Here is a 14,954-nt window from a genome sequence, read left to right as displayed (position 1 = left end):
ATTGCTCTTTCTAGTGCTCATTGTTTCTGTCCCAAGCCATTTATGCAAGTGTCTGTGGAGGGAAGTACAGGCCGTGCTGCTCCCCTCTGAATCACCTACTCTTGTGAAATGCCACGAGTGGAGCACATTGTGCGAGTGGTAAACCTGACATGAGGATAGGTGAAAGAATTGAAGAACACTCACCATGCAGCATTTGAAAATACAACATTCAAATCGCCCCGGGTATTATGTGATACTTATTGATATGATTGAGTGAAAGCTTGAAATGTGTACAGGTCATATGTAAATGGTTGCCTTGCCAAATGCTATGACAGCAATTCATTGCTATCCTAAAGCTTGCATGCAAATATGACAGATCTTCACATCTTCATTGTCGGAAGGCCGTTGAGGCTCATTTTGATGTGGGCAGCATGGTGGTCACAGTTCGTAATTTGATGGCAGAGACCTGTCTCCACCAGTAAATTACGAACCGTGTTGTTTTCACACCTTAGAACGCTTCCTCCTTTCCCAGATGGTCTGTGCCTCACATGCGCTGAATTTAGAAATCAGACTAAATCCATATGGATCCATGTAAATGCTGTCCACTATTCACAGACATGATATGATATGGCATTTATAACGCGCCTATACACAAGTGTTTCAAGGCGCGACGCGACAAGGGAGGGAAACAAAGGGAAAGCAGAAACAACGATCTTACTTGGCCAGGTGACATTGAGATCACACAAGTGCGGGGGAAGGGGAAAAGTGCGAAACAGTAACTAAATAAAAACAATAAATAAGAATTGTTGCCAGCTGGTTGCAGGTGCAAATGTAAGTGCAGACATCAGGTGTCAAGTGCTGGTAAGGGGCTGTACAGATACAGAAACAGCCCCAGAGTGCCAGGGTTGCCAGGGGGGCAGCGCAGGCATACAACTGGCAGGGAGGGGACCTGGGCCCAAGAACAGAGGGTAGCCAGGTGACCAGTGCAGTTTCAGTTTCAGCCAAGGGTTCAGCAGGAGAGAGGAGGAGAGAAAGCAGAAACAAAGAGGAAGGTCTTGAGGTGCTTCCGGAACCGGAGGTGGTTCTCCTCAATTTTCAGAGAGGCAGGGAGGCTGTTCCAGATGGAGGCCCCAGCCTAAGAAAGAGATCTACCACCAACTCGTTGCTTGGGGAAGCGACTGACCCTGAGAGAGTTGGAGGTGGATGAGCGAAGAGCTTGAGAAGGAAGATATTTAGGAAGAGAGAGTTGAAGGTATTGAGGCCCCAAGCCCCAGAAGGCCCTGTGGACAATGCAGAGGGTTTTGAACTTATTCCTTGCAGCCACCTTGAGCCAGTGCAGAGATTTCAGTCCTGGAGAGATACGATCCCTGGGCTTGAGGCCATGGACAAGTCTCGCAGTCCTGTTTTGGATGAGTTGCAGAGGGCGGAGAGTAGAGGCAGGCAGATTTAAAAAGAGGCTGTTGCAGTAATCCAGCCTTGAGAGAACCATAGCTCTGGAGACAGTGAGCTTCTGGGGGAAGGAGAGGAAAGGAAGAATACCTCTGAGGAGGTGCAGCTGGTAGTGAGACTTCTTAGAGACGTCAGAGATGTAAGGAGAGAAGGAGAGTGTGGAGTCGAAGATGACCCTGAGGTTTTTAGCCACATGGTGTATTTTAGGCATGTAAACACGGTACTGCCAGGATTTACATGCCTAAATTACCCCATCACTAAAACATTCAAAATTGCATGGAGGTGACTGCTTAAACCCAAGTGTAAATGTAGGCATTCCTCTCTATGCCATGTCCACTTGGTACGGATTGAGGATAATTTTCCAAGTATCCATAAATTGCGAGGAAAGGGCATGTTACTTTTGCACTTAGGTGCAGACAGGTCCCCTCCACAACATTTTCATCATTTGCACTTTAGAGTTAAAGAGGGAGGTGCAAAGTGCAGATGTAATCGCCTTCACTCTTCCCTTTTGCACTCTGCAGTGCATATTGAGTAAATGCCACCTGCCGTTTACGTAGAGCAGGCATCGTTTGCTATGGATTCCATAGAAATCAACCGCATTTACGTCAGCATGAAAGTGTCGTCTGTATGGCACAGAGGAAAGGGGCGGCAGAATCGTAAATGATGATCCATGCCCCCTATCTGCCAATCAAAGGCATGAAATTGAGGAGCAATGTAAAATAAATGCATAACAGTTTTACCCATATTTTCACCCTTTTGTTATACGTTACCCCTTATGAAAATGAGCCCCATTGTGTTTTGGCAACTTCTGAGAGTGAAAAGTAGAGTCTCCTATGATAATCACGGTTGATTGCAATGCTGTTTACAACCATGCAGGCTTTCCTAACATTCACAGCCCCTGACATACCCATTTGCTAGAGTAGCCCTCATGCTCACCCCCGGCCTGTCAAGTTGCCTGTCTTTCATAACATCTTCTCTCATTATCCGCTTATGTTGCCGCCTTTGCCTCACTCTCCAGCCTGTTCTTTATCCTCACATGGAACGGGTTCTTGCTCTGCAGGCTTCCAATTGTTTACCATTTGCTTTCAATGCTTCATATTTGTGTTTTAGGGGAGCCAGGATCCTTAGAAACGCACATCCGTCAGCTCGACAAAGCCCTTGATACTAGCCGCTTTCACCTCCAACAAACCGAAAACATCATACGCAGCAGAACACCAACTGGCCCCGAACTGGACTCCAGCTACAGGGGTTATGTGAGTATTGCCGTGTTCTTGTGCACTTAGCTTTCTTTGCCTCACTGTAAACCGATGCACAATTTCTCATCGGCACCTTTTCCCCCTGTGCCACTAAACTAGAAACTGCTTCGCTAGGAGGCCACGCTGCATGGCCTAAAGAGCTGTCCCTGGATTTTCCTTGGGCCGGAGGACGTTTGAAAGGTAGAAATGTGTAATGAGAGAACTCCTACCCTTTCCTCCGCTCTTCACCCGCACAGTCGTAACATGTCATCAGTCTTAGTATCAGGGAAATAGGCCATGGTTTGGCACCCTAAATGTGTTTGTAGCCAGTTGTGTTAATTGTTTGATCAATTCCATAAATATATGGATGGTATAAACCACCTAGTGGTGTACGATATCAGAGTCTATCAGGCTAGATACATCAAGAAACTACTTTAACAGGATTTTAGCTCTCTCTCTGTTGTTTTCACTGTGCTCAGAATGTGGATGCTTTCATGGGATATTAGCCTTTGATTCAGGTTCCTGTGTCACCTCTGATTTAGTGGTGTCTCACCGAGGCATGACGGATGCAGGGCCTCCATACCTCACCATCTCAAGAGATGTCACTATGTCCGCAGTCTTCAGAACAGCAAAGAGTCCTGCAACCACCGTCACTTGGCCTATGTATCTGCCATTCCCCCATGCTGCGATGTGGCTCTAAACATCTGCTCACATCCAGAGTGTTTGCACACAAATTAATAGGGACCAGCACACACCCATGAGCTGTTCAGCTAAATGCCAATTAAGCAATATCCCCCGAGCAGGGGGGGGGGCATTACCGCTTCAGGTAATGCCCTGGGGCCCATAGTTACAGGCCAGAGCAAAGCGATTATTGCCATTAGTACCCCGGCCTGTAAGACCGAGGTACTAAAAGCAATTTTTTCCAGTTGCAAAACACTCTGGTATTTCACAACTGAAAAAAAAGAAATGGGCGCCAAGGAAGGGGAAACGATTCTCCCTTTGTATGACAGCCATTGAAAATTGTAAAAAAAAAGTAAAAAAAACAAAATGGCCACCATGGAATGGGAGAAGGGTCTACATGTAGTCCCTTCTCGCTTTCCATGGGGGCCATTAAACAAATAGGAAAAAAGTAAACAAAATAATGGCCGCCATTGAAAGGAGAGAAGGGACACATCCCACCCCCCCTGCGTTCTAATTAAGCAATAAGCCCAGAGCGGTGGAGTGGGTATTTCCGCTTCATATAATACCCCGGGGCGCATAGTTACAGGCCCGAGCGAAGCACTAACCCAAAATCTCTTTGAAACATTTATTACAGTACATCGGTCGCTCCATAGACAAATATCTCATTCCAAGTCATCAAGCCCTCATCTTTTCAGCATCTGAGACCATGTTCCAGGGTGAGGATTTTTAGGACACCGACTTTGTTTAGCTTTATCCCCGGATTGTGTATTAGTGCTGTCTCAGAGTGTACATGCACCTAAACTCAAGCGCATGCACAAACGTCTCCAGCATCTTTTGCCGATGGCAGATTGACATTTTCACTCGTGCATTTACTTGTATACTAGGAGGTCATGTGTTTAAGGTTTCCTGCTATACACATCTCTAATCAAGCTCATTTAATGGTCTCAGAATCTGCCCCCCCTTTCCCATAGACTTTCCTGACACAGGACTGAGGACTTATAGCAGAGTCCAAGATCCGGTACATTGAACCCTCCGTTGTCCACAGGCAGGCACCTTTTTGACAGGCCTTTCTTGTATTTCTTGTTCTCTCCCATCAGAGGGTTGGTAACCTTTTTACAGTAGAGGCCTGGGGTATTTATTGGCAGTGCCCCTAGATAATAAAGTATCCTTGGGAGCTCGACCATCTAAGAGCAATTAATTCTGTACCACAGACATGGTGAGTTTTTCCTAATTCTTGAATAGAATTTCAATTTCCTGGAGGAGGGGAACCAGCTTAACTTTCACTTTGCACCTCCCCTCACTCGAGAAGACAGTACCATTCCTATTTCCACTTCATCGCTGTCCTTTTATTTGGTGATCTTGTACTTCGATAGTCTGCCAAAGGGCTGTATTGTGGAGAGTTTTATCCAGCTGGGATGCAAATACCAGCACATTCTCTGCAAAGTGTGAGACTTATATTCCTAAAAGTAGAGCCATTTGTGATCCCGCTTTGGAACAGTGTATGGTTAACTGTAGTGATGCACCTGCAGTCCTGTTCTTCATCACTGCAGCCATGTTTTCCCCAGTCCTTTGTTTATGATGCTTTAGGAATTATTGGTGATACTTTGATTTAATCAAAGGTTAAAAGAAAAGTGACCAATGTTTAAGGCCTCACTACACATTGAAGATATTATAGAGAGAACTAACTCATATTTTAAGGAAGGAAAGCAACTTCTTGGCTTCAAGGTGCCAACGGCCATGCAATGGTGTGATGAATAGCAGGGCCTTTTAAGTATGGATTTCCTAGAGGTACTTTTATGTGCATTTCATGTAGGACAAGGTGGGTTTTTTTTAGGTTCTTTACAGTGATTTCAGAATTTCAGAACCTCGAGGGAGCTAAAAAGATATCTGGGCCAGGAAAAAGGGCCTCCTAAATTTAAGGAGCGCTCTCCACTGGAAGCAATAGGAGTACCGCTGATGATCTTTCATTTGTCAGCTAAGTGAGTACGTTGACCACCCTCTTCCTGACTCGACTAGCCCATCCCCCGACCACCACACTGGGTAGGTGCTTTAAAAGTCAGGTAACAGATCTGGAACTGGATTCCAATTTGGAGGTGGGACATTTTAATTTCTAGAATATAAAATGAATAGTAATCCACAGAAATGTGGTATTACCCAAATTGATCGTTTACAAATGATTGTATGGTAAATCTGCCAGAGTTCGGCCAGTACCATTTGATCGTTTGTAAACTGTCAGTTTGGGTAACCACTACCAAACATGGCAAGCAGGGGGTTGCAGGGTTGTCCCCCGCTCCCCATGTTTAGTAGTGATGGCCTTTGGGTGTGGCGGGGTGACCCCACTTCCAGAGGTTTGGAGACGGGGGACGAAAAAAAAAAGAAAAGCAGACCCTGCGGCGTCGTATCCGACCTGTGTAGGAGGGACGGATCCGACGCCACAGGGTCAGAAACAAAGCGGACGTCAAAAAGGTAAGTAGGGGGTCAATGGGGGGAGTGTTTTGAAGGACCTGGGGGTTTAAATTTGACCCAATTTGGCCGCTGCAAAATTGTCTTCGCGGCCGAATTGACCACAGTCAATTCAACCGCTAACAATTGTACCACGGCCAAATCGTATACATTCAGAAATGTAGCATTCGAGCAAAGCACTGCTTCCTTACATTGTGCTGCACCAATCGTTATTGGGAAACCAAATAAAAATGTACCCATAAGAAATATCTGTGAAGCAGCGGGGCACCCGAGATTAGAGCATCTCCCCTTATTGTCCACGGTATACACGCTTTTCGCCGACCTATTTTTGGTCGTGGTACTTTTCATCGACGGATTTTTCATCGCCAGAAACCCCGTTTTTTTATTTTATTTTGGGGGGTGTTTTGTTGGGGTTGCGGGTATTATTATAATAGTAACAGGGAGGTCTGGGGGGGAACCCCCCCCCCATAATAAAAAAAAAACAAAAACAGGGTTTCTGGCAATGTAAAATCCGGCGATGAAAAGTACCACGACCAAAAATAGGTCGGCGAAATCACGTAGAACCATTGTCCACACGGTTAGAAGTAAGCCTGCATTTCCTGCTGCTTCATTCTGTGCATGGCCTCCGCTTAGCTAGGAAGAGTTTGCAATCCTAATGCACCACATCACTCAAGGAAAGCAGCACTCGGAGGTGATCCTTCATTCTCCCCCCTGACACCGCTTTTTTAGCCACACATGGACCTCATTTCACAACCTGTAAAGCCCAATCGCATCCTTCCTCTCTATTCATGCAGGCATATTTTTCAGTTATAATAAGGCCAGAGGAAGTCTTGAACGCAATAAACCAAAAGTATGTGCTGGTCTGATAAAGGAATCAGCCCTGGGAGTTGGCATAATTAGGAAAGCAAAAAACTAACTTGCAACCACTCTTCCAACAGATGAGGCTGCTAGGGGAGTGCAGAGGCAGCATCGACACTGTAAAGAAGGTGGGCTACAAACTCAAAGAAGAGGAGGAGAAGTTGTCTGGGTTAATTAACCTGAACAGCACAGAAACGCAGACATCTGGTAAGTAATGCTCCCATTTCTTAAAGCAGAAAGTTACCCATCCCGTGGAAATGCAGCCCGCCTGCGATTAATGACAAATGTCTATGTACTAACCTTATATCATCAAATCGCACAGTGATTGGTGTTTGTGATCAACCTCTGACATGTGAGAGGCTGAGTCAATATGCACGGATTCGAATCCATGAAAATAAAAGCAATTGTAAACATGTAAAATGTGCTTAAAAATATTGAAGCCGTTTGGCTGGCATGCCTTATGCATCCATAGATGCTCGCAGGGAAGCGCCTCAACGAGCGATGCGTGGAAGGTGGGCAGACGGAGGAACATGGCCCAAAGGTGCATCCCGAGACACTGCACATTACGCTTACACCAGCTCGCAGGGGTCATACATCCAATGCGAAAATAACCTCCTTGATTATACCGCTCATGTTGGCATGTAGTTTTTTTTTTTTTTTTTACTTTAAACAAATCCATGTGGCGGAAAACCAGCGCATCTGCAGTTTCGGAGACATGTGGCTTGACCGGATGCCCAAATACAGATCTCAATTTCGCTTGACTTTGCTTGCAGCCATTCTCCTCCAACTTCAGCCCACAGCTGGACCAGAAGCTTTCCAGTTCTCTTCTAGGAGTAAACACGTGTCTTGTTTTTTTTTAGGGGGATGGGAGCGGGTGGTGGTGGCAGGTAATAGGAACACCCCCACCTCCAGTACATGTCCTTTTTCTAGATCCACATACTTTAGAATGTTCTTTCACGCTGCTAAAAGAGAAAAGTATATTTCAGCTTAACGCTCACAGGGGTGTTGTGGTTCATTAAGAGTTCCAAGGGCCATCTAGGCAGTTCAGCCAGAGGCAAAAGCGCATGCGCCTCTCTCTGCAGTGTGGCACCGCCCACCTTAGTGATTAACAAAGCACACGTGTGCATGCACGTGTCAAGGTCAACTCTTGGGCCCGGGAAACAGATAGTTCTCAGTTTAGTACCTTTGGCTGGCTTTTCACCGGCTTGAATTTTTTTTTTTTTTTTAAATTAGTATTTGCTTTTCAAATAAATTGTAATACGCTTGACTGGTTGCAAACTGCTCAGGCATGTATCAGCAAGACATTCATAGTCTTTTTAAACGCACAGTACCATATTGAGGAGCACTCGTTACTTAGAGGTTGCAGTGCAGTATCATACACATAATTATTATTATTACACTGGTAATTATAACTCACGGCGATGTCATGTGAAAAGGTCTTTAAACCATAAAGCGACCGAACAAAACACATTCCGCAAGTGGGTTAGGGGGGCGGGGAGGGGGTGAAAAGAGGCGAACAAAGGACTAATTTGATCTTGTTTGCAGGGGCGTTTTTCACATGGAGTGACTGAGATGCGCCAGTGATGAAAGGGAAGGCGGCATCGAGAGATAGCCTCGATATGTTCAAACATAGCAAATGCCAGACAGGACCCATATATAAATATCGGTTATCTTCGTCACACTTAATCCTACTCGTCCTCGTCACAGTCGTCCTCTTTGACGTAAAATAGTGAAGAGGAAAGAGGTACAAAGTGCAACGCCTTCTGACGTGTAAACTCAGGCACCAAGTCCCCAACCACAAGATGCTGACAGGGTCTGTGCACTTAATCCGATTTGTCGCCCGCTTTTGTTGTCCCGTGTACGATTGAAGGGGTATTTTGGAACCACTCACAGAATTGTTAGTATGCAGTGGGAAAGGTTTCTTATTATGGAGGTGTGCTCTTAAAAGTAGTGGGCCTTAAACTGTTGGGCGTTAAGCTCAGAAGAGGATGCACCAATGTCTGATGGCTAGCATGCAAGTAAGATTAACAAGGGGGGGTCCTGGGAGTCCCTCTGCCAGACATTAGTCCTGGTTGCGAGAGACTTACCCAGAGTCTTTAGCTCACCATCTTTCACAAAGAAGAAATATCCCAAACATATCAGTCTTTGTCCTGCCCTGGGGCAGTCCAGCACCGAAATGCTAGGCAATTCTCCTCTGAACAAGAGCACCAACAGAAACCCCAGACACGTGTTTCGGTCTGGTCGGACCTCATCAGTAGGGTGGATCTGTGCCTCTCTAAGAATAGTGAGCAAGGGGTCCACGTCTGGATTCCCCTAGTAACTTAGGGTGAGACCCAAAGTTACTTAAATATGCAGATTAACAAGGGGGGTCCTGGGAGTCCCTCTGCCAGACATTAGTCGTGGTTGCAAGAGACTTTTGCATATTCAAGTAACTTTGGGTCTCACCCTAAGTTCCTAGGGGAATCCAGACGTGGACCCCTTGCTCACTACTCTTAGAGAGGCACAGCTCCTCCCTACTGATGAGGTCCAACCAGACCGAAACACGTGTCTGGGGATGCTGTTGGTACTCTTGTTCAGAGGAGAATTGCCTAGCATTTCGGTGCTGGACTGCCCCAGGGCAGGACAAAGACTGATATGTTTGGGATATTTCTTCTTTGTGAAAGATGGTGAGCTAAAGACTCTGGGTAAGTCTCTCATAACCAGGACTAATGTCTGGCAGAGAGACTCCCAGGACCCCCCTTGTTAATTAGCATGCAAGTAATACTCAAAAAAGCCAGATTCAGGTACTAACACGAATAGAGAATTCCAAAAATGCATTAACGGAACCCTGCACGAATTAAAAAAGTGGACTCAGTGAAAAACAATTGTCATTAAATGTGAATTCCTGTTAAAGAGCCGTTTGTCTCGAGTTTATTTTTTGTCTTTCCTCTTTTTAGGCAGCCCTGGGCAACTCTTTCTGAAAATGTGGTATTGCCGTTGTGCTATGAGCATCCATCATATTGTGATCCTCGGGCGCCACCTAGAGGACTCTCTCTCGAGTTCCTACAGTAAATAAGCAGCCCTCGGGAATATCTTTTGTTTAGGGCACATAACGTTTGTGGATATCTTGTAATCCGAGAGCTAGCCGTTATGATAACTCGCCAAGTAGTGTGCCGGCGAGGGCGCTTGCATGCAAGCCGTTTAACATGACCTGTCTGTGCTGCCTCTCCTTGTGTCCGCAGGGGTCATCGAGCGCTGGGAGCTGATCCAGGCCCAGGCCCTTAGCAAGGAGCTGCGCATGAAGCAGAACCTGCAGCAGTGGCAGCAGTTCATCTCCGACCTGAACAGCATCTGCGAGTGGCTGGGCGAGCGGGAAGAGGAGCTGGAGCAGCTGCGCCAGCTGGACCTCAGCACAGACATCCAGACCATCGAGCTCCGGATAAGGAAACTCAAGGTACGCGCATCTCTGCTTCCTGGCACGCGGTGTGACCGAAGGCCTCCGCGCCGAGGACAGACGACTCCCTTTCATCTTAATTGCCCCGACCACCACTCAGGATCTTTCTAACATTGTGTAACCATCATTAACTCTGCGTTCTAATGGCTTTTGCATGAAAGGAGTCCTGCATCACTTGCAAAAGAGTCATACTATTGCTGTTGCTTTAGAGCCAATCCCACACACAGTGCTCTGCTCTGAATGAATACATGAATAGAAACAGGCTGGGCAGGGGTGGGAATGAGTCCCACAGCATTACCAGATTGGCCTTTGAAGAGGGCTTTCTCTAGACGTTCATTGGTGGCCAGAAGAACAGGTGCACAGTGGAGCATCCAAAGAAACACATGCCAGTGACTCGCCCACACGTTCTTTTTCTCTCAAATGATAGTGTAGCAAGAGCCAAAAGCGCTCTCTAGTTGGTGAACATAGCGCCCAGAGGCTGTTCCAAATGCTCCCGAGGAAGAATAGAAGATGGGTGTGAAATAAAGTGAACGAGTTAGAGAGTGGTGAAAAAGAAGACGCTTCCCAGCTAAATTAAATAACGTTAAGTAATAAAGAATGCCTTGAAACCATTTCGAAGCACTTTAGGGGAAGACCAGAGAAGTAGGTGGGATATGAGGACTGCACCCCATATCCCACCTAGTTCTCTGTTGCCGCAGGACCAGCATACCTAGACAAAAGTATAACGATACTTGCCAAAGGTTGTGCATGAGAATTTAATGGGAAAACATGGTATATGGTGAGATTGCCTCGGTAGAGCATGCCAATATCTAGAAAATGGCATAAGTACGTTGGCATGTCAAGACAACAGCTACCTAAATGGGGTGATTTCCTGGGCATACAATGTTCACTTCTGGCAAATAGTTGCATGCCGGATGCAGATGGATAGCCCATGTGCAACGTGCTGGTTTTGGAAATGGGACAACGCCACGAGACAAGTTTTTTATTTAATTTAATTTATATTTACATGTATAGCAGCGCACCAAATCCTTAGGTATCAGGGTGCTAGTTACAGTGACAGAGTATAAAACCCCAGTGGCACCGACTAGGCCCTTCATTCTGAGGCCGATGAATCGTGTACCATCAGTGGATAAAAATAACGCACTCTAATGCAGAGCTTAGAAGCGGTCCAGCTACATGAAGCTTTATGAAAATCACCAAATTATAATATATGATGCAGGTACAATGAAAGCATACTGAAATGTTATGTTAGCGGTACTTGTATAGCGCACAGTCACCAACGGAATTGGTCCTCAGGCGCTCTGACGGATCTGCAAACAGGAAGGGTGGGGGTAGGGTTAGTCGGGAGGAGGGGAGAAGGAGAGTGGGAGAAGTGGTGTGCTGTTGGCAGTTTCAGCTCGGTATACACCGTGTGCTGGGCTTTGGTGCTAGTATCGGATCGGATGAAGGCCTCGAGTGCTGTGGGTGAAGTTTATTTGTTGTTGATGCGGTGTGGTAAAGTGCGTGCAAATTGCTGGAAGAGAGATGGTTGTGTTGTTTTGTGTGGGTTTAAGTATGCAGAAGATTGAGGGTTGGGTTAGTGGGGTCTGTATCCTGGTTCAGGTACTTATGATTCCGTTAGAGTTGTATACCTGTGCGTTCGGATGTTGCTGGTTCCTCGTGGGCCGACTCGAGTATATGGAGTATAATTTGGATTGGTGGGTGCGTCTGAACCTAATCTTCATGTGTGGGACTAGGTGGCTGATATCTATTCTCAGGTGATCTAGTGTGACCCTGGTCGGTTAAGGCTTTGAATGGTTCAGGGTCGGGGTCGTGTTGAAGTGTTGTCCTAGTGGATCCATCTTAGTGAGCGTGTGTATTCAGACGTTTGTATCCTTTTGTCCTGGCTGGTTCTTTGTTTTCCGTGGGGTGAACATCCTTGGGACTGTTTAGTTGTAGTTTTGTGTGGTGGGGCATTGTGCTTCCTGCTTTGTATTGGTGGACATTGTGTAGTGATGAAACATTCTGTTTCTCACTCATTGCATTGGGGCCCGTGATGCAGTGCTTCCTTTCCCTCTCTGTTTTGTTCTTAGGGCTGTTGGGGAAGGTCATAGTTAAGGCCTAATCAGTTGAGCTGGTTGCTGTTGTCTGATGGGAAAAGCTGGCAATTTGTGTGATTGCCTGGTAATTATGCAAGCTCCTTTCTGTACGATTGCAATACCTGTAGTAGGTTTTATATTAACATATTCTGGCGCAATGTATGAAATAATGATATCTTGAGAATGTGAATGTAACACTAGGCACATCGCGAATGTACATGTGCATGTGATTTCAATACAAGAATAGCAAGAAGGAAAAACATTTTACTAAACCCATGTCAAAAGGGTTGTTTTTGTCATTAGCTGTGCTACAATAATTGCATATACATTTTTCTCATAGTGAATAAAGCACACATCACACACACACACACACCGCCACCAAAGTGCAATCCCCTCTGTCTTCAGCCCTTCAATTTTTTCCAACTTCTGTACCTTCTGCAAAAACTGTAGAGGGCAGCAACAAACATAGTGTGCAGAAATATTTTATTTCCATACTTACTCAAACTGTTTTTTGCACCCAGCAAAGAGAATAGTTTAGCAAGGTGATTCCATATCACTTTAACATGTGTTTCCAGTCCTGGGCTTTCATGCAACAAATCCATGCATTCTGAGAGTTGTTGTTGTCTTTTGTTTAAACAGGTTTAACATACCCAAACAACAATGCTTTCCAAAAGAAACCTGTTCAGATGACATGGAGTAACTAAAACATCCCACAAATAAGAAAATGAGCCGGGTCGTCTGCGAAAATACCATAAACTAATTCCAATTCCTCCCCTCCTCATATTATGGCTTCCTTTGGCCATTTACTTTGGTGTCCCACTTCTGCCCCCACAACGCCAGGCTATCTCTGGCCTTCTTGCTAGCAAAAATAAGAAACCCTTTCAGTCCATCATAAACGCCCAACCCTTAATTCTCACAAGCCAGTGCTTTAAGGTAATGATCACACCGTTTAAGCATGGTTAGTTTCACACACATGCTAATTTGGGTGGGATCCGTCTTAAAAGCCTCTCAGCTATCAAGCCCAGAAAGGTTTTTCTATTTCTTGATCTGTTATTCAAAGCTCTCCATTCATTGTGTTGGATGAGGGTACAGTCCTGCTGCTGTGGTCCTAAATAAATGGTGGAGCTCCAGGTAGCACACTCTGTGGTATTTGAGGCCGCACATGTTTGGGTGGCATCTCAGACCTGAGCATCCAGCTTCCATTGAAATGGTATGTATGGCCATGACTAATACAGATATGAATGAAACCCCTCGCCAACCCCTTTTTGGTTGCATGGCCAGTGAGAGACTTTGGCTATAGTCGATATTTAGTTATGCAATATATTTCTCCAACATGGGGTCTGGCATAGATTCACATGCTCATGAATATTCCCTGTCATCAGGCTGGGAATCCTCGCTAAAAATAGAAAAGCAGTTTCACTTTAACCTGAAAACTGCATTTCTCTTCTATAACCATTCACTGTACTTTGGGTCATACTGCCCCCATCCAATGACAGTCGTCGCCCTAAGCACGACCCCTGGCAGCTATCTTCACATTTTTACCACATGTTTCAGTGTTGGAAGTTCTTTCATCTTGCTCTTTGAGTTTTTTCAACTACCAGCAGCGGGGACATGTTGTCGCCGAAGATCCACTTTCATTGCTGATCTTCTCTTCAATTTTTCTGAAGGCTTGAGCCTACTCGACACCTTGGTGATGTCTGAAGAAAAGAGGAGTCTTTTCAAGCTCTGGACGAAGTGTGGACTACGGAACATCTACATTGAGGATAGTCACCTCAAGTGCCTCTACTGCCTGCATCCAGACCACGAGAAAGACGGATGTGAGATTTGCTGTGGGTTCATGGCTAAGATGAAGCGGGACCGCTATCGAAGGCTGGTGGCGTGGCTGAAAGAGGAGCAGGCCTCTGACACGACCGCCGGTCGTAGCCATGCCTCGTCCAGGACCAGCCAGTCCCACAAGCATACTCTCTCGGAGAAAAAGAGGTTGCGATCCTTTGAGAATGCCCCTTCCCAGGGGATCCAAAAGAAGGCAAACTACCACGCTATAGCATCCACGGGGGTCGCCACAGCTGCGAGTCACAGTTCAGGATGGACCAGATCTCCTTCTTTCCCTGTCCACTGTGAGCCTGCCAGTTGGGGGTGGAGGGGGGTACATTCCACGAGGAAGTCCCTGAACCCTTTGAAACAAAAATATTCATCCGGGGACAAGTCTGCAAAGGAGAGGTCTTCAGGAGGTCCATCGATTCCCCGTCGACGGCTACATCATCCGCCACTGCCAGGAATGCGCTGACGGCTTCATCTATATCCACTTCATCGACAACCCCGTTACTACTGTGGTGTCTGCGGTGAAGACTACAGTGACCCCACAAGTGGCTTTACCTCCAGAGCCTCCTGTGGTGGCTGCTCCACCCATGACGACGGAGGATACATCTGTCCGAGTGCATGTGCCCCATTGTCGCCTCCTTCCCAAAGGATGTAGGGAGATTGAGGGAGCTGCTTTCTCCTAAGGATTTCCTCCCCAGGCCAGTGAGGATGTCCCCGGCTGGTTTGAAGGGGTCTCCAAGAGGTTCCCCACCAGCTCCGATTATGATCACTTGCCCGAAGGCTACTATTCAGACCATGATGGAGGTCTCGTCCCCATGACCCGGGAGGGATCTCCGCAAGGGGAGCCTGATCTACCTTTTGGCCCACCGAGGCGTTTTAATCCAGAGCCATTGCCAGTTGCTCCTTCTCAGCTCAACCAACACCCAGGGACATGTCACTGGACATTCTGGCTGTATG

The 14,954-nt window shown here is 46.4% G+C and overlaps 1 protein-coding gene across 18 annotated transcripts in view; it reads left to right on the top strand.

Moving 5' to 3' along the window:
• The window catches only part of SYNE1 (spectrin repeat containing nuclear envelope protein 1), a 1,651,720-nt gene that overhangs the window by 1,557,187 nt on the left and 79,579 nt on the right, over positions 1-14,954 (top strand). For all 18 annotated transcript variants that reach the window (XM_069606781.1, XM_069606782.1, XM_069606785.1 and 15 more), the window contains 3 exons: positions 2,539-2,681; positions 6,746-6,872; positions 9,887-10,098. In XM_069606781.1, coding sequence (XP_069462882.1) covers positions 2,539-2,681; positions 6,746-6,872; positions 9,887-10,098 — 482 coding nt within the window. The remainder of the gene's footprint in view (positions 1-2,538; positions 2,682-6,745; positions 6,873-9,886; positions 10,099-14,954) is intronic.

This window comes from Ambystoma mexicanum, chromosome 4p, assembly GCF_040938575.1.
Source record: "Ambystoma mexicanum isolate Mex_15411 chromosome 4p, UKY_AmexF1_1, whole genome shotgun sequence".
NCBI lineage: Eukaryota > Metazoa > Chordata > Amphibia > Caudata > Ambystomatidae > Ambystoma > Ambystoma mexicanum.
Note: the sequence above shows the minus strand (reverse complement) of the source record. Positions and strands in the feature narration are given on the sequence as shown.